This window comes from Eumetopias jubatus, unplaced genomic scaffold, assembly GCF_037043125.1.
Source record: "Eumetopias jubatus isolate StellerSeaLion01/CBP00866 unplaced genomic scaffold, mEumJub1_p1.0 scaffold_7, whole genome shotgun sequence".
Taxonomy (NCBI): domain Eukaryota; kingdom Metazoa; phylum Chordata; class Mammalia; order Carnivora; family Otariidae; genus Eumetopias; species Eumetopias jubatus.
This window is the reverse complement of record NW_028274813.1, coordinates 90468909-90489108: the sequence shown is the minus strand read 5'-3', so window position 1 is coordinate 90489108 and position 20200 is coordinate 90468909. Positions and strand designations below refer to the sequence as shown.

General features: G+C 35.2%; 1 protein-coding gene across 1 annotated transcript in view; it reads left to right on the top strand.

The window, feature by feature from the left end:
* The window catches only part of SECISBP2L (SECIS binding protein 2 like), a 61467-nt gene that overhangs the window by 13670 nt on the left and 27597 nt on the right, over positions 1–20200 (top strand). The window contains exons 5-13 of the mRNA XM_028100220.2: positions 4723–4952; positions 5235–5259; positions 5618–5733; positions 11240–11374; positions 12843–12923; positions 13446–13613; positions 13750–13891; positions 17645–17814; positions 18597–18729. Of these exons, the coding sequence (XP_027956021.1) occupies positions 4723–4952; positions 5235–5259; positions 5618–5733; positions 11240–11374; positions 12843–12923; positions 13446–13613; positions 13750–13891; positions 17645–17814; positions 18597–18729 (1200 nt within the window). The remainder of the gene's footprint in view (positions 1–4722; positions 4953–5234; positions 5260–5617; positions 5734–11239; positions 11375–12842; positions 12924–13445; positions 13614–13749; positions 13892–17644; positions 17815–18596; positions 18730–20200) is intronic.

The window sequence follows — 20200 nt, the reverse complement described above, 5'->3', positions numbered from 1 at the left end:
TGTATTGACTTTATGATTGTAGACTATACCACTTTTCAGGATTCTAGACTTTCATTCTTTCATTTATGCTGACACTTTGTGAAGTTCTCTAGGAAGGATAAAAGCAGTCCATGTCCATAATGTTCTTTCAACTTGTTTGCTGGCTAATGTGCAGTTTTGGGGAGGGTTTGAGGTGTCCTTATCCCCGTATAGTAGTGGAGCAGTTCAGAAATCAGAGATGGAATATTACAGACATTGTAAGAATTTGAGGACTCATTTTGGCAGAAATTAAAATCATATGTTTTTTATAACTAGTTTAAAGCCCTTCATAAAATACTCTTAATATTGTATAATATCTTTATAGAAAGAACTTGGCAAGTTTTCTGTGCCATATTTTAGCATAGATCTGAACCAAACCTGTCAGTGGCACCTATATCCTGTCAAGAAAAATTTTGGACTAGTTGGATATCATTTTGTCCAGAATTTTTTAGAGGACTGTATAAACTTTAAGATGCTTTAGCCTGGTAATAGATAAAAATATTTTCCAGTTTATATCATTAAATTCCAGTTTGTATCTCTGATCTCAGCTTAATAGCTGAGAAATAGACCCATAAACACAGTAAATAACTATCTCCTCACCCATTGTCATTGGTGCTAGTAAAAAAATTTTTGTTAATGATTGAAGGCCAAGAATTAGATCTGCTCAAAGGCACATTTACTTTTTACCCCTCTGTAGACTCCACTCTGGCTTAAAATAAATTTGATGGTGCAAACTTTCATTTGGGCTGTACCTTTTCTTTTGTGACATCAGTTCAGTTATTTTTTTTACAATTGCTTAGATCCATTAGGAGTAAGAAGGGATCTGGGAATCCGTTAAAAAACAATCTTCTTGCTAGTACAGTCATTGTGTGTAGTTTGTAGCCATAAAGCGGTGAGATTAATGGACTAACAAATGCTTGGAGAGGCTATAGAAAGAATCACAATGTAATATATTACAGAGTTTTCTGTTTTGGTTATTCCTAGTCATAGTGACTTCTACATGCTTTAAACCCTGGGACTGCTTTTAAAAATCCTTACTTCTTTAGTTTGCTCATTTAGTGACCACAAAGACAATCTTCTGAAGCATAAGAATTAGAAAATGAATAGATGATCCATTAGCAAAACAAAATGGCAGCCTACTGAATGGGAGAAGATATTGGCAAATGATATATCCAATAGGGGTTAATATCTAAAATATTTACTCAATTCTAAAAAGCCCAGATAATCCAATTTAAATTGGCCAGAGGACCTGAATAGACATTTTTCCAAAGAAGACCTACAGATGGCCAGCAGACACATGAAAAGATGCTCAACATCATTAATCATCAGGGAAAAATACAAATCAAAACCACAACAAAATAATCACCTTACACCTGTTAGTGTGGCTAGACTCAAAAAGACAAGAAATAACAAGTGTTGTGAGGATGTGGAGAAAAAAGAACCCTCAGATAGTGGGAATGTAAATTGGTACAGCCACTATGGAAAACAGTATGGGCGTTCCTCAAAAAACTAAAAATAGAAATACCAAATGATCCAATAATTCCACTACTGGGTATTTTACCCCCCCCAAAAATGAAAACACTTATTCGAAAAGATATATTCACTCCTATGTTCATTGCGGCATTATTTCCAATAGCCCAGATAAGGAAGCAATCCAAGTGTCCATAGGTAAATGAATGGAGAATGGATAAAGAAGACATGGTATGTATATACAGTGGAATATTACTCAACCATAAAAAAGGATAAAATCTTGCCATTTGCAACAACCTGGGTGGATCCAGAAGCTATAATGCTTAGTGAAATAAGTCAGATGGAGAAAGACAAAAAATGTATGATTTTACTTATATGTGGAATCTAAAAAAAACCAAACCCTGCAGAAATAGACCCATAAACACAGAGAACAAAAACTGATGGTTTTCAGAGGGTTGGGGGTAGCTGATGGTAGCTACGCTTGTTGTAAGCAAAGCATAACGTATAGACGCTTTTAGCATCACTGTGTCGTACACTCGAAACTAATGTAACGTGTGTCAACTATGCTTTAATAGAAGTAAAAAGAAAATGAAAAGTGAAGGTAAAATTTGATTAGAAGATAATACCTTTTATCAGTATTCTTACTTAGTTTGTTTTCAAATTCTGAGGATTGTACATTCTATCAATATTTTTGTTTAATTTGTTTCTAATTTCTGAGGATTAATTGGTATCAGTCACAGGTAGGATGAAATATTAGAACTTAAAGGAATTGTAACACATTTTTTTCTTGAACACAAGCTTGTACTTAATGAGTTTAACAAGATGATTAGATATCATACAAAAATTAAGTGCATTTCAGTGTGTTACAAACAGAATTTGAGAAAAGATGCCATTTATGATAGCAACAAAAATACAAGTTTCTGGGAATAAACTTTATAAAAGATGTATAAGACATTTATGCAGAAAATCTTTATGGTAGGACATTAAAAAAAAAAACCCTAAATATCCTGTTCATATAGGATGATTTGATACTGCAAATGTCATTTTCCCCAAAGTCAGTCTGTAGGTTCAGTGCAGTTCTAATCAAAATTTTAACAGGAATTTTGTGGGAACTTGATAAACTAGAGCTTTTTTTCTAAATATCGAGACCTATTAAACTATCTTACTTCCTATAGGCTTATGCAAAAAAATGCAGTATACCAAAATTAGAACAGGGGACCCAGAAATAGATTCATATGTATGTGGAAATACATGTGGAAAATAACACAGATAGCATTACAGATCCCAAATTTACAACCCGTGCATTAAGGACAAACGGGAAAACCCGTTTGTAGAAGAAAATATAGGCAGATATCTTTATGACGGCAGGGAGGAAACTCTTTCTGAAGTAAATTCTGTCTATCAAAAGTGAGTGGAAGAATGAGCCAGAAACTTGGAAAAGAGTTTTTTACTATGCCTATCACTGAAAAAGTATTAGTATGAAGACATAAAAAATTCATATGAATGAATAAAGAAAATGATCCTACCTTGTTCTGAGGCTCTGGGACACACCAGGGGGCTGAAACAGTTTGGTAGGACTATAGGAATCTTTCTTTTGACCCAATTGTCCTTCCCCTGTGAATGTATCTAAAATGGATATATTTCCCTAGAAAGAAAAAGGACTATTTGATGAAAGATCCAAATTGAAGTATCACAGTGAAGCTTCCTAATGTTTAGTAACAGGTGACAAGTCAAGAGAAGTGTAGAACATCCACTTAGTGGAATAATACTGCCTTCTCACATTATAATTATGAAGAACATATACATAATATTAAATAGCCCGGGGTGCCTGCGTGGCTCAGTCATTAAACTGCCTTCAGCTCAGGTCATGATCCCGGGGTCCTGGGGTCGAGCCCCGCGTCGGGTTCCCTGCTCAGTGGGGAGCCTGCTTCTCCCTCTCCAGTTCCCCGTTTGTGTTCCCTCTCTTGCTATCTCTCTCTGTCAAATAAATAAATAAAATCTTAAAAAAAAATTAAATAGCCCAACTCAAAATTGCATTAATGCTGTGTAAAAATTATGGGCGGAAATATAGAAAAAGGAAAATTGTTATTTGTTAGGGTAGGAGGACATTGTAAGAGTTTTTTTTAATGTCTTTTGATTACAATTTGTGAACTACAAAAGTAAGAGACAAATCAGTAGAAAAATAGGCGGAAGTCAAACAATCCAAAAATAAAATTAAGTATTTCACAGTAGGGAAAACATTAGTGGCTAAAACCATCAGAAGAGATACCAAATCTCATTATTAGGCAAGAAAATACAAATTAAAACCCACAATGAGCCATCTTTTTATATCTAACAATTGGCAAAAATTATAGCCTAGCAGACAGTATCAAGTATTTGGTGAATATGTGGATCACTGTGGATATTTATATCTTGCTGTTGGGTTATAAACTGTTTTAAACAGTTTGACTGAAAATGATTTGGCATTACTGAGTAAAGTCGAATATGTGTATGCCATAAGGCCCAGCAGTATTTATCTTAAACTTCCACATGCGCACATATATGTTCAAATGTCTGTGTAAGAGTGGTTACAGCAGTATTAATAATGCAAAACCCCAAAACAGTCCCAAGCGTCCCATCAGTGGTACAAAGGATAAACACAATGTGTGGTATGTTCATCATACCCAGGCATTCTAGATTCCAGTGACATTAATGAATTACAGCCATATGCATCAGAATCTCAAAACTAATGTTGGGGGAATGGGGCAGACTAGGAAGCAAGTCACAAAAGAAAATGGACAGTATAAATTCATTTTTATAAAGCAAAAACTGCAAAATTACATGATTTATGTTTTAGGAGTACAAAAATCCATGAAAAAGCTATTTTAAAAAGGGAGGAAATGATAAACACAGAATTCTATATGGAGGTGACTTCTGGGGGAGGAAGAGGATGCAGTGGTGGACGGGGTATGCAGTGGACTTCAAAAGGATTAGTGATGTTATTTTTCTTAAACGGGTAATGGTGGTTTGTTTTAATATTTATACAAATACTCTCTTGTCATAATAAATACATGTCATAAACCAATTTGTCAGGAACATCTTACCTTTTGATGATCTTCTCCAAAAAATTTTTTACTTGTTTCCTCCATTTACGAAGTTAGATACCTTCATTTTCTTATGACCTTAATGATAATTTAACAAGAATTTATCAGTTTGGTCCTCACAAAGAGATGTCACACCTTCCTTGCTTTATAGATTTCCCGTCGGATATTGCTAACAAATCTCTCTCAGAGAGCTCTGCCACCATGCTCTGGAAGTCCAAAGGCAGGAGGAGAAGAGCGTCCCACCCTACTGCTGAATCCTCTAGTGAGCAGGGGGCTAGTGAAGCTGACATTGACAGTGATAGTGGCTACTGCAGTCCCAAACACAGCAACAACCAGCCTGCAGCAGGGGCTTTGAGAAATCCCGATTCTAGCACCATGAATGTATGTAACACTGCTTTGATTTCTTTATCGTTCATCTGTGTCAGTATTATCTTTGTATCTTCTCTAAAGCTCAAGTATCTATTTTCATTAACAATTCCCATAGTAATAGAATGGATCAAAATGTATTTTGTATATTAATATGAAAAATATGTATGGAGAAGTATTTTTCTAGGATGGTAAATAAGTATGCTTCACACTAGACTAAGTTATGAAACATTTTGCAAGGCATATGGTGTTGACTCTTAAGCGGAAAATAATTGTCTTTTTTGTTTTTATTTTTAGCATGTGGAATCATCTATATGTACAGGTACTTATTTTCTGCATAGTGTTTTTGCTATACTTTCTTCTTTGTCCATGTCAGAGTTTTGCTTTTAAGCATGAAGCTTGCTGATACTGCAAAAAATTAGAAGTCTTCCAAGAGATTCACATTACTTTGAAAGTACAGTTGGGCTGATAAAACTTAGAAAATTTCTCAAATGAGAAATTGGGGTATTCTGCAAGATGGCACTTCTGTTACTAAGAACTGGAATACCACTTAAAGTCTGTAGAGAAATTTCCAGTTTTACATGGATAGTAACTGACTTTCAGTACACAAAGTTAAGGGATAATTTAGGTTTTGGTATCTTTCATAAATAAATCATATTTTTAAATCTCACTGGTTGCAGGTAGTGTAAATTGGTCCAATGTAACATGCCAGGCAACTCAGAAAAAACCTTGGATGGAAAAAAATCAGACGTTTTCTAGAGGTGGAAGGCAGACTGAACAAAGAAATAATTCACAGGTAATTTGAATTAGGTTGGAGAAACTTGAATTATTGTATAAATGATATAGTGGTCTTGAAGGGCAGTGTCCTTAATTTTTAGAGATGCATATTGAATTATGTCATCATAAAATATCATGATATCTGTAACCTTAAAATGGCTTAGCCAGTAAAATTATTATTTAATGGAAAAAAAAGGCAAAATCTTGACTATAGGTGATGTGTATATTGTGCTATTATAGGTGTGTGTATGTTGTGCTATTTTCGACTTTATTGTATTTAAGAAATAGATTTGGATATTTCATACTTTTAAAAAAGAATATTCTCCAATCCTGTTTCATCTGCTGTGACTTTTTCTTATTCATATACAAAATTTAAAAGCATTTTAATGCCATAAATACTGATTCTTTGAACTTTAGGACTGCGGCCTTGTTCGTTTGTTTTCACTAGACCTACAAGCTATGCCCTCTGTGCTTATTGCAGGGCCAGAGCAATTGCTGCCTCACACTGTAACATAACCAGACTAGGTGGCTTCCTGGTCTTGGGGAACAATAGCTAGCTGCCGTACAGCAGAGCAAGTTAACACACTGCCACGGATTCCCAGTAACTGTCTTGCTGCGTTGGTCATCTGTGAAATCAGGGAGTCGTTTGTTGATGAGCATTTTTCCTTTTTTTTAGATAGTTTTTAGATAGGCTTCTTGGATTCCTTAAATCTAGTTAAGGTATTAAAAGTATCATATGGGGGCACCTGGGTGGCTCAGTTGTTAAGCAGCTGCCTTCGGCTCAGGTCATGATCCTGGGGTCCTGGGATCAAGCCCCGCGTCGGGCTCCCTGCTCAGCAGGAGGCCTGCTTCTCCCTCTCCCACTCCCCCTGCTTGTGTTCCCTCTCTCGCTGTGTCTCTCCCTGTCAAATAAATACATAAATAAATAAATTTTACCCCCCCCAAAAAAGTATCATATGAATAGATCTGTGGGTGAACTGAAATAAGAGTAAGTTACTAATGGATTAAATGGACCAAATACTTGCCTGCTCATTTGCTTCCCTGAAATGAAGTACATTAGATGCGCCCTAACATTAATTAGACTGTCAGGAGAACAAGCAGAATAATGCCCTTTCCCCTATGGTTATTGCAAAAATGAGTCGTTGTTTGTGGCAGGCATGTGAGGCAGTCTAGCTTTATTTGATTAGAAACAAAAGAGCTAAAACAAAAATTGTTTATATACATGAGATAAACAAAATCTACAAAATGTTTAGTTAAGTGCTGAAATTTTATGTTGAAATCATAACTTGTTAGACTTTGGGTATACATAGTCCACTGGAGAGGAAGTAATACAGCTATTGAGCCTCCATACTGGTGAGGAATAGTAAAAGAACAACCAAAAATTATGCAAATACATGTAGTATATTAGGTTTTGTTTATTTTGTGTCTCTTCATTCCAAAAGACCTGGAGCCAGATGTTGAACAATGTGTTTTCTACTTCTGGTGTGTTGTTATACTTAAGTATGTGTTTGATTTGTGATGTGCAGAATCTTTTTCTTTCCTGTTAAGTCAAAATATTTTACCCTTTGCAATTTCTGATTGTTTTTAGGCTTAAAAAGTATTTTAGAAATGAAATAAATATTCACTTGTATTTTCCACGACTTTTTTTTTTTTAAGATTTTATATATTTATTTGAGAGAGAGATGGGGAGAGAGAGAATGAGTGGAGTGAGGGGCAGAGGGAGAGGGAGAAGCAGGTTATCCGCTAAGCAGGGAGCCCGATGTGGGGCTCAATCCCAGGACCTGAGATCATGACTTGAGCCGAAGGCAGACGCCTAACCAGCTTAAGCCACCCAGGCACCCCTCTGCTACTTTTTTATAGCATAATGTTGCAAGAACTTTTTATCTGAAATTTATTTTGATGCATGATATAATAATGATGTAGATTTTCAGAGTAGTTAACCAGCTGTTCTAAAATTGTAATCCATTCCTTTCTCTGTTTGCTAATTTCTTATGTCTTAGGTGCTGTTTCTGGACTGTTTTGTTCCATTTATCAGAATTTGGTATCTGTACCATGCTGTTTTACCTGTGATTTTTAATATTTTTACCAGTGTTTTAACACTTGAACAGACAGGTTCTTTCTATGCTCTGTCATAACCTTAATTTTAAACAGTGGACAGAATCTAAAAATTTAAATTTTAAAAAATGGTTTTATTTTGTGAATTGGTTGAAAAATGGGACAAAAAAGATTATACGATGAAAAAATCTCATTTTCACCCCGTCTCCCCTTGTCTTCTTTTCCCTATATCTGTCCCACTTTGAGTAGTTTCTTGTGTATTTTCCAAGTTTCTTCATGTAATTCTAAGTAAATACAATTATGCATCTTATGTTTTATCCACTCTGTTCTGTGCTTTGCTTTCATCACTTAACAATGTATCTTGGAAACATTTTCATATTATTACAAGAGGGCTTCCACACTTTTTAAAAATAACTCCTAATGTTTGGAGCATAGATACGCTTGTTGATTTCTGTAGTCTTCCTATTAATGGACATTTGAGTTGTTTGTAATTTGTTGCTGTTACATACGTGCTGCAGTATTGTTTAGAAAGGTGTGTGTATAGCAATAAAGTAAATTCCTAGATAAGGGATTGCTGAATGCAAAGGTAAAGCCACTTCTGTTATTTGATAATATTGGCAGATTATACCATTTAAGTCTCAACAATAACGTGGAGAGTGCCTTTTTCCATATAGCTTCAGAAATCATGTGTTTTTAGGATTTTGGATTTGTGCCAATTGGGTGAAAATGGTCGTTGATATTGTTGAGCATCTTTCCATATATTGTTGAGCATCTTTCCATGTATTTATGGGCTGTTTCTGGTTTTTTCTTAACTTGTCTGATCATATCTTTTGCCCATTTTTTTTTTTTTTTGTATCTTGATCTATTTTTTTTTTTCTTTTTGGTATATTTTTAAAATCAGTTTCTCCGTCAAGCTCTTATCAGATTTAAAAAAAATTTAGGAGCCTTTAGTTTGTAATATGAATTACAAATATTTTGCTAGACTTTCATTTCTATTTTTGACTTTGCTCATTATTATTGCCATATACCAGTGCATGTTTTAAATAGCATTAAGAGGTTTATAAGTTGAATTTATTGTTTTTTAAAGTGGCTTCTGGGTTTTAAATCATAGGAAAGCCCTGTCCTTACTCTAGGGTTATAAAGGATTTGCCTGTTTTCCACTAGGGTGTTTATGTTCTTGTTTTTTTTACATTTAATCTTTATTCCATTTGGGTTTGTCTTATGCATGGTGTGAGATATAGTTCCACTTCGTATTTTCCAAGTGGGTACCCAAATCTCCAGCACCATTTATTGAAAAGTCTATCTTTTAACTGATTTGATATTAACCACCTTCATCATCTATTAAATTCCCAGGTATATTGAAATCTATTTTTGGAATTTCTATTTTGTTCTGTATTAGTCATTAAATTAATCTATCAGTTTAGGGAGGATGGGTTACCTTTGTGATGTGGCATCTTTCTATGCAAAAAACTGTATTCCTATTTTTGAGTCATCTTTTTAGGAGATAATTGAAATACACGCAAATTTGGTTCTCATGAACTTCGTTGGGACCATTAGTTTGGGGGTTTTAATTTAATCCTGGAGCTTTATGTCTCCCAAGTATAAGAAATCCAGTTCCATTTGTTCCTTTTAATTGTATTAGTGTTTGTAGCAACATTAATGTATACATAGTAAATGATTTACAACAGGGTTTTTTTTTAGATATAATTTTAATGCCTTTGGAGAGCAGGTTTGCATTTACTTTTTTGTCATAGTGACTGTCCACAGAAATGAAGAGGTATGCTCAGGAATTATTCTCTTGCTTTTTGGTCATCCCTGTCTTGGGGCTTATACTCATTTTAGTATTAATAATTTATGTGAATTAAGTTGTTTTTTTTTTATTTACCTAGACATTATAAATTGCATTTGGTTTACCAGTCTTGTATGAGCTTCTTTTCTTGGGCCAGTTTTTAAAATATTTTACAAAAATTGCTAAATAGTGAAGTTGAAGTAATTTTACAGAGAATATTCATATAGCTACCAGTTAGATGCTAGCTAACATTTTACTGAGATTTGTTTCATCATGTGTATATTCCTCTGTCCATATCACTATCCATGTTTTTGAGCCAATTTTAAAATGAGGTAAATATTTAAAAATAAGAAACTGTTGGGTATCTGGAAAGTTATCTAGTTATAGGAGGTAGCCCACTTGTCACAGTGCATATTCTGAGGAAGAATTAAACTTGGTGTATGACCATCTTCTCTGGCTTATTGTTCTGCCATGCAGCCTACCTCCCGAAAGAGTATAAAAATTCTATTTCTTAAAAAAAAAATCCTATTTCTTATCAGCAAGTTGTTTTGGATCAGTTACTTAGTATGGGAATTGGCTAGGTGGTTCCATGTCTTCGTGTGCATAATTTTGATTTCATCATCCAAAGCCTGTGTATCAGCACCTTCTGTTCTAGATCTGCTTCAGGTTCTGTTTACTGTTAGAATTTGGTGGTAACTGGTAATGAAGATCATACTTTTCACATCTTCTGGGTATCCTGGTTAAGAGAGGTGTTTCATGTTAGCTGCATTGGGTATTTAAGAGGAGGATCTTGAAATTGTCTCAAGAATCTTGCCCTTACGACAGTCGAACATTTTACAGATTTGTTAATGGGATAATAATTTACAGATTGGATGAAAATTTTGTTCTAAATCTATTTTCTTGGAAATAAGAGTTTTAATTTTTTACCTTTCTTAGGAATTTTTTTTTTTAAATAAAACCACAGATGTTAGAAGACTTATAATAGTTTAATAAAAAGGTAGGGTGCAGTTTCTCCCAGTGATAGCATCTTGCAAAACTGCAGTCCAGTGTCACAACCTAGATATTGACATTGATACAATCAAGATAAGAACAGATCCATCACTGCAGGGATCCCTCATGTTTCCTTTTTATAGCCACATTCCTTTCCTTTCCTGGCCAGCCTCTTGTTAACCCCTAGAATCCACTGATCTGTTGTTCCCCCCTTTATATAATTTGTCATTTCAAGAATGTTTTACAAATGAACTCATACAGTCCTTTTAGGATTGGCTTTCTCACTTTCATGGTTCTCTGGGGATTCGTCCAGATTATTGAATACATCAGTAGTTTGTTCCATTGGGTGGCTGACTATTGTTGTGCCGTAGGGATGTACCACAGTAAGTTTAATTATTCTCCCAATCAAGGACATCTGGGTTGTTTCCAGTTTTTGGCTATTACGAGTAAAGCTGGTTAAACGTTCAGGTATGAAGTGGGGGAAGGAGGGAAGTAACTTGCATTATCACATTTTTAATTTTCCTTAAAATGATCTTATTTGTCAAATGCTCTTTAACCTTTTATAATAAATTACGCACTTTATGAAAATTCATTGAGTTTTATACTTTTGTGTACTTTTCTGTAAGTATATTATATGTCAGTAAAATGTTCACTTAAATAATATATTTTTTTTCTTTTGGTGCTTACTTAGGTTGGATTCAGATGCCGAGGACATAGTACTTCCTCAGAAAGAAGACAGAATTTGCAAAAGAGACAAGATAATAAGCAATTAAACGCCAGTCAGTCTCATAGAGGCGACTCAAATTCTGAATCTTTATATTTTGAGGTATTTTTTCAGACTCTATTTGTAAACTATTAGAGTAAATGTTCCCATTAAGAAATTAATTTTCTTACATTCTGATAAGTACTTTTTATGTCTTAACCTGTGACTCTGCTATTAGATTATAAATTATTTAGAAGTATTGATTCATTTTTGTCCTGGAGATGTATAGTTAGTCTAATATTAACTTCATTAATGTCTATTTTTATAACTTTCGTCATGAGTATTCATTTTGAGGTAACATGTAGAGGTAGAACTTGATTTTATGTGCATTTCTCCTAGTATGAAACTTTCTCCCTAATTTTTGTTATTATTGTTTAGTCTCTTTGTCAAGTTTTTTAGATTTGAATGGTTCAGTCTAGGTAAATTGTGCTTCTAGCCAGGAGGATCTTGGAGGAGAAAAAAGCTATTTTATTTTCTCTAATAGGCAGAAAGTTTGTATACTGCTTGGAATATTTTTATTTATTCATCTAACTGGCTCTTTTTTTTTTTTTTGGCGGCCTGTTATATGTGTAAGATAAGGTGCTGTGAATGATACATTAAGTGAGTAAACACAGTAGCCTTAGGGAAGTTAGGGTATAGTAATGTAGATGCATACACACCTAGTACTTGCTTGGGTGTGGTTGGAGTTGAAAGAAGGGACAAGTCCCTTTGGGTTTGGAGTAGGGTGGAGGCAATCTTTGGAATAGACTTTAAAGAATGAGTAGAATTTGGTTGTGTCAGGATAGTGAACATCCCAGGTAACTCATTTGAATAATTCTTTTTTGTTGGATCATAGTTTCTATAAAATGGGTCAATAGATGGCAGTTAAACTGGACAATGTGCTTGAGGCCAGAGACTAGAGATGAATAATATGTTAGATAAGTTTAGTAATTGACCTAAAAGACTTAAGAGTGCATCTCTATTAAATTATTGAGAACATGTGGCAGATTTATTATTTGCACTTAACCATATAATTGGTTCCATCCATATACTTAGTTAAAAATATTAGATACAATTTTCACTATAAAGGAAGATATTGGTTAAGAAATTGAATAGGATTTTCTTTTAAATTTTTAAACTTTTAACCTTATTTACAGGTATGTGTAGTATTGCAGGACAGGGAATATATTTATGAAATTCATATTAAACCATCTGTTGAAAATATTTTCCAGATTATCTGAAATATGATAAAAACCCTTTTGTATTTCTTTTCAATTACCTATCCATCTTAAAAATAGAATTAATTAATTAAAATGGACACAGAAATCCAATAAATGGACATGTATAGATATGCCCCCATTGTTGAACAATGAAATTAACTATGTTGTAGCATGTGAGAAATGGGATTTCCTTTTTAAGACTGACTTTAGTTTAATATTAGAATTTTAAAAATTATTTCCCCATTTTTCATTACTCTTAAGCATTATAAAACATTTTTCTGAATAGTTTATTGCTTTGAACTGTTTTTACTTAAAATGTGAAATTATTTCAGGATGAAGATGGATTTCAAGAACTAAATGAGAATGGAAATGCTAAAGATGAGACTATTCAACAGAAACTTTCTTCAAAAGTAGTAAGTGACTCTTTTTAAAAAGATAAGCAAAATATTTGAATATCCTTTGAACTGTGGCTATACTGAAAAGAAGTATTATGGGTTAGCATAAAGACATGTGGGGCACCATGGTAGAGAAGAAAACCATGTATTTGGTACTTAATATTTATTTTCAGTATAGCCAGAACAAAGACACTTTCCTATAAAATCCATAGTTCTTTTACAGACAAGAAAACACCATTAATTAAAGGATATCATATAGCATGCAGTCCATTTCCCCTGTTGTTGCAAAACTTTACTTGGGAGTTATTTCGTCTTGAGGCCAAGATCCGGACAAGGGTCACCAATTGCATTAAGCTGTTTGTCTCTTTATTATTTCCCAGGCTGGAAGGATCCCACCATCTCACTCTGTTCTTTATGACATTGAATCCTCAAAGATTCCAGTCCAGATATACTGTAGAACATCCCACATTCTGGATTGTCTTTCCTTATGGTTAGACCTTTATGGAATCACTAACAGATGTTTTTGTCTGGTTTTCCTAGTTGGATGATTTACCTGAAAACTCACCAATCAATATAGTTCAGACTCCAATTCCCATTACCACCTCAGTTCCTAAACGTGCAAAAAGTCAGAAGAAGAAAGCTTTAGCGGCGGCCCTTGCCACAGCTCAAGAATATTCAGAAATAAGTATGGAGCAAAAAAAACTACAGGTATTTATTCATTTTTATGAACAGATGTAATTGGTAGGTTTGGGGGGAATGGACAGAAGGAGTGACAAGTAAAATCATCATAAATTGCTACAGTTTAATACTATCACAAAAAATAAATGTTCCATTTACCTTGCAGGAAGCTTTATCAAAGGCAGCTGGAAAAAAAAATAAAACCCCTGTGCAGCTAGATTTGGGGGATATGTTAGCAGCTCTGGAAAAACAACAACAAGCGATGAAAGCACGGCAGATTACTAATACCAGACCTCTGGCATATACAGGTGATCTCACTGTCTGAGCAATTCACTGTTTGGTTTTGGTAATAGTTTTTGAATATTGTTAATCTTAATTGCATCTATCTAGAAAATCCAGAGTCTACTCACCAGCTCCTCTCCTGTTACCCTCATAGTTCGCATCCTTATAGTACACTGTAGTAGCCCACTGTTACCTACTGCAGGCTATCTTAAAAGGAGTATCTTTTAAAAATATAAACAGGATTATATCACTCCACTGCTTAGAACCCTCCAGTAGCTCTTGATCTCACTTGGAGTAAAGCCAGATTCCTAAGGCCAGATCTTAGCTGATCCTATGACATTTTTGCCCCCATCACCATTCTCTCTGACACACACTGCTCTAGTCAGTCAGCCCCCTCACTGTTCCACAGACACACCAGGCATGCTCCTAGCTCAGTATCTTTGTGCTTGCTAGGTCTTTTCCCTGAAACTCTTTCCTCGTATACCAGTGTGGTTTGTTCTCGTACGTCCTTTAGGTCTCTGTTCACATGTCAGTTGGTGTACTTTATGAAGCAGCTAATGTTTTTCTTCTTCAGAGGTTGAAATAAGAATCACAAGTAATTTGGCTTTATAACTTTTAAATTGGATAATAGGAAACATAGGAGTTTTGATCAAGAGGTGTGCGCGCATGTGTGTGTGAGAGAGAGAGAGAGAGAAAATGAATGATTCGGCTTTCTACTGAAATGGTAATGTATATTTTAGTAAACCTTGTCAAATTTAGAGTTCAGCAGCTCTTATGTGCTCCCTCATTTCTCTCCATAGCCTTTGTTGTAGCGGGAGAGGAATAATATAAAGGAAAGGGAAAGGCACCAACAAAAAGCCTGATGTTAAGAGGCAGAATTGGAATATTCTGTTTCTTCTGTTCTATGTAAAGGGTCTGTTGTTTTTAGACAAAAAGATATTAGCAGTGTATAACTTTAATTCTGTCTGCAAAATGTTTAAATCTATAGCTAGTTACTTGTCCAGTATAAACCTTAGCTTTACTATTAGTAAAAATAATATTGGATGCATACTAATCTTTTGAGTTGAATGTTGCTGAGTTGGGTAGAGTGGCAGTTACATCTCAGTAAAGAGTAAAGGACTATAGCAGTGGAACTGAGAGTTAGCAGTGTTCTGGAGGCAGTATGGCCTCATGGCGACAAGCAGGAGCTTTGGAGTTGAGCTGCCTTAGTTTGAATCCTGTTCTTCCATGTATTTCCTTGGCAACTTATTTAACTTTGCTGTGCTTCAGTTTCCTGACATTAAGATGGAGGTAATGATAGTACCTGCTACAGGGTTATTTTGAGGAGTCAGTGAGATGATGCATGTAACCTGGTTAGAAGATTATAGTCACTCAATAAATGTTAACTGATTACTGTGGAGAAGAGATTGTTAACCTTTGATACTTCAAATGGCTTCATTGTTATAACTTTGATTCATTGACTACATGTTGATATATACAGTTATAGAGATCTATATAGAAAGCATGGTGTGGAATTATAGATTAAGATATTCCTGTGGTCAAAGGTTTATAATCTAGTTGAGGGGAAAGACATACACAAATAACTAATAAAGAACAGTGCCTTAGGAAAGATACCAGCCAAAGTTTTATGAACTTGCAGAAGAGAAGAGTGATTAATGTCAACAGGGAGATTATGGGAAGACGTTACAAATGCTTTCATGTATGATAACATTTGGACTGGGCTTTGAAGGGAGAGTAGGATTCTTATCAGATGGAAATGAGATTAACCCCTAAACTGCCACCAGTGTTTAAGTTGGAAAGCATTGATTACAAAGAAATTGAATTTCTTGGGAAGTCCAAGAAAAGAATGAGACTATTGTAGATAACATAAAAGGATTGTAAGGAATTGATGGGGTTGTTGTTGTTTTTTATTTAACTGATGGAATGTGGAAACAGGTCAAAGATGACTCCATGACTCCAAACTCTCCTAGTTAGAGGATTGTGGTGATTTTGATGATATCAAACAAGGATTATGGAAGAAGAGTTTTGTTGGGAAGAACAGACTCCAGCCCCGTTGTATTTGAAATGCTAGTTAGGGAGATTCTGGTGGTTCCTACTTAACATGTAGTTATGTATGTACATTTTAGGTTAGAAGTCATTGAGTTTTGTTTTTTAAGATTTTTTTTTCATTTATTCATTTGAGACAGAGAGAGAGTGCATGAGTAGGGGAGAGAGGCAGAGGGAGAGGGAGAAGCAGACTCCCCACTGAGCAAGGAGCCCGATGTGGGGCTCGTTCCCAGGACCCCGGGATCATGACCTGAGCCAAAGGCAGATGCTCAACTGACTGAGCCACCCAGGCACCCCAAAGTCAGTGAGTTTTAAATAGAGATGGATGTATAGCTGTGGAAATACATAAGGTTGTTAGGGGAAAGAAAAGTTAGGAAAAACATATTCAGGAATAAAGCCTTGTGGAATGCTCAGACTTAAAGGACAGCAAGAGGAAGAACTAAAAAAATAGGTTTGAGAAAGAGTAAGAAAAATAGAGTGTAATGTCATACAAGGTGAGGACAGAATTTTGAGGAAGAGGATGTGGTCTTATCAAATGCTGAAAAAAACTAGATAAGAGAATTAGATTTAGCGATTACAAGCTCGTGTGTGATCTTGACAATAGTGGTTGTGAGTTCGTGGGTAGGGCAGAGGCCAGATTGTTATGATCTGGGAGGTGATAATGAGAAAGCAGATTATTTCAGGACCTCTGGGGAAGATGGCGGGGTAGGAGGATCCTAGGCTTACCTCGTTGCTTGGATACAGCTAGATAGCATCCACATCAGTATAAATAACCGATAAAGCAGACTATTGAGAAGGAAAGGGGAGTGATAATACCTTAGCTCGAGGGGAAGCCAGTCAGGGAAAGGGTCTTGTTGGGTTGTCAGTTTTTTGGGTTTTTTGTTTTTCTTTCTTCTATATACAGGAGATTTTTAGCTTCTTATTGGGAGTTAGGGAAAAGAGGCAGGGGTCAAGGAGGACTTTGAAAGATGCAAGGGGAAAGGGACAGAGCAAGATGCTTGAGGAATTAATCCTGAGATGGGATTAAGAGGAGAGGGGGTGATAAGCCTTGGACAGGAATTAGGATGCCTACTGCCTCCTCATAGGTGGCTTATATGTTTATATTGGATAGCAGCTCTCAGGGAAGTAGCAGGAAAGCTTTTTTGCTGCTAGAGTGAGAGGATTGAGATTAGTCTTTGGACCTGTTAAAGGACTGGGGTAGCCACTAGAGGGTGAGGTTATCAATCAGGTATAAAAGAACTTCTAAGGTATAAAAGAACTACAAGAGTGCAGCCAAAGAGGAAAATCATTCTTCACTGGCAGGCTGAAATGAGGAGAGGAGTGACAGACTGTGTTTTATATAAGGGTGATTCTTATGTAAGATTCAGTAGGAATTAAGGACAGGTGCAAAATTTTGAAATTTCAGAGGTTGAGTGGTTCTGCTTGGAGACCAGTTGCAAGGAATTGCATGCTTGAGGGTTGCTGTGGTGGAGTAGAACTAATAATTTATTTGTCCCTGCTTTGGATTGCTAAATTAGTTAATTGCATTTGGTTTTGTCTTTATCTTATGGAGGCTAAATGGATGCATAAAAGCTGTATCTGATAAACACTGCTTGGCCCTGTACTACTCCTACTATTACGATGTCTGTTTTTCCCCACAAGAAGAGGATGTTCTTGTAGGTTTATCATTAGAAATTTTCATAATATGTGGTGTTGGTAATAATAGTAAAACTAATGTTCTTGTTTGTTTTTAGTGGTTACTGCAGCTTCTTTTCACACTAAAGACTCTACTAACAGAAAACCTTTAACCAAAAGTCAGCCCTGTTTGACATCCTTTAATTCTTTGGACATTACTTCCTCTAAAGCAAAGAAAGGAAAAGAGAAGGAAATTGCAAAACTAAAACGGCCCACAGCACTTAAAAAGGTAAACCAAAATCTGGGGATGTATATCTTACAAGGTAAATAAGGATTTAAATCTGTTTTGCAAAAGTAGTTGTGTTTCAGCCAACAGATTATTATGAGATAGTCATAGGCGTATATCTTTATGATGACTAGTTAATTGGAGGTTGGGGATATCGTCAGCATCACGATTATCTTTCTGTATTGAACAAGACTCTGGACGATGAATTTCTGTAAGGTTAAAAAAAAAAAAAAGTTAAACATTTAGCATCCAAAAAATTGGACAGTAGGAATCAGAAGCTCTGGATTCTGGTACTAAATTATATAGTTTTAGGCAAACCTTTCTTACCCTTATCTTCTTCATCTGTAAGTTGGGATAATATCTGCTCTATTTTAGTATCGTTAGGAGCAGAATGAGATAATCCATGTCCAAATAATTAAAAACTATAAAATGTAAATCTATTGTAACTGTAAGACCTGGTTTTCACACTTTTTATTTTATCCATTTTTGTGGCAACTCTAGTTTGTCAGTCAGGATTTAAAGGGGGAAACAGATGTGGTTTGATATCTGTAGCATTATTAGCATAATTGCCTTCCTTTATTTTGGATATAGTACTTCTTTCAACTAGTGTCTGAAATTACATTTACTTTTTTGCCAGTCAGTTTCTTTGTAGCCAGCTAAACATGTAGCCAACCAAACTCCTCATGTCCATTTGTAAGTGAACTATATCTGTGTAATAGTGAACATTTTCATCATTCAATACACTAAAGAGTGATCAGTAATTAAAGACCGGTAATGACTTTTAGGTTATTTTGAAAGAAAGAGAGGAAAAGAAGGGCCGTTTAACTGTGGACCACAACCTTTTGGGATCTGAGGAACCAGTAGAAATGCACTTAGATTTTATTGATGATTTGCCACAGGAGACTGTTTCCCAGGAAGGTAAGATCACCCCTTTCTCCCTTATCATGGAATGGTCCAGAGTATTTTAATTGATAAGCCATCACTAGTTATTATCCTGATTGCAGGATATGCTCCATATTTTATCTTACATTTCTTTATTTTTGAGAGTGGTTTCTTTTGAAGATTCTTTTGTAGGGAGATATTTAAAAGGGGGAAGGAGCAGGTGTTATATAGCAGGTTTGTGACATTTTTGAGGCTTAAGGCCTGGATTTGTTGTAAATACTAATAATTATGGTCTCATCATGCATCCTCTATAACTCATAGTTCTTTTCATTTTGTCTTCTTTTGTATTTAGAATACTAGTGGCTATTTTCTTCACAGGACTATTTTTCAGTGGATTGTTTTTGTTGATTTTCTTTCTTTCATGAATTAATACATATACCACAGTGAGTGAGTAGAGAATTACAAAGCCTCTTGTAGTTCAGAATTCAGTTGGTCAATAAGCTTCAGTCCCATATGATTTTAGGTAGGACCTAAGCAAACCTGCACATTCCTTCTGATATTTTTACTACTGTGGAAGAGAGATTTTAAGAGATACCTGCTAGATCCCTTTTTCTGCTGATATATGTGTATTCTGTTCTGCAACACATTTAAGTCAAGTTTTACACATATTAACTGGCAGTGTTCCATTGTGTTTAGAAAAGAGTTTGTTTCTAAAGATTGTTCAGCTAGGACATATTTAGTTGGGATTCCCCTTTACTCTCAACTAAATACCCTTTCCTTTGTATTTAGGTTTATCCATTTATTCAAAAATGGATAAATTTCGACATTCAGGTGTTTATTGAACACCTATCATGTGTACTTTAGTAACTGGGTTGGGGTTGGGAAGGTCAGGAAATGTAATAAATGTAATAAAGATGAAGAGTGGATTGGTCCTGCTACAAAAATCTTATCCTGGTAGGGAGACAAGAAGATACATATGTAACTTTGCTAATTAGTGGACTGCAATACAAATAATAACTCATTTCCTGAGTTTAGCTATTTAGGAAAGAAGCAGCAAATGAAGCAGTCCGGTCAAGAGATGGTATCTTAAAAAATGAGGCTGCCTGAGCACAGAAGCAAAGACCAAATGAGAGAGAAACCAGGGTGGTGTCTGAAGAAATCAGGAGGGGTGTGGAGAGAATGAGTGAGGTAGAATTCATCATTGCCAGCAGCAATGGGAATTTTTAGACAGTTAAGAAAAGTGAAGAAATAGAGATAAAGGAGATGGATGATATGATCTGGAAAGAGGTTCAGAAGTTATTACCTTTGTTCTTCAATTTAAATCCTCTAGAATACATGTTTTACATCATCTCTTATGTAGAGACTTATAGACTGTGCTTGTTTTTTAAGAGTATGTTTTAAGAGATAACAGGAAGACTTCATTTTTATAGAATGTGAGAGATGTTTGTGATATAAACAATGCCCAACTTGTCAGGTTCTGGAGCATTTGAAAGTTATACAAAAGACA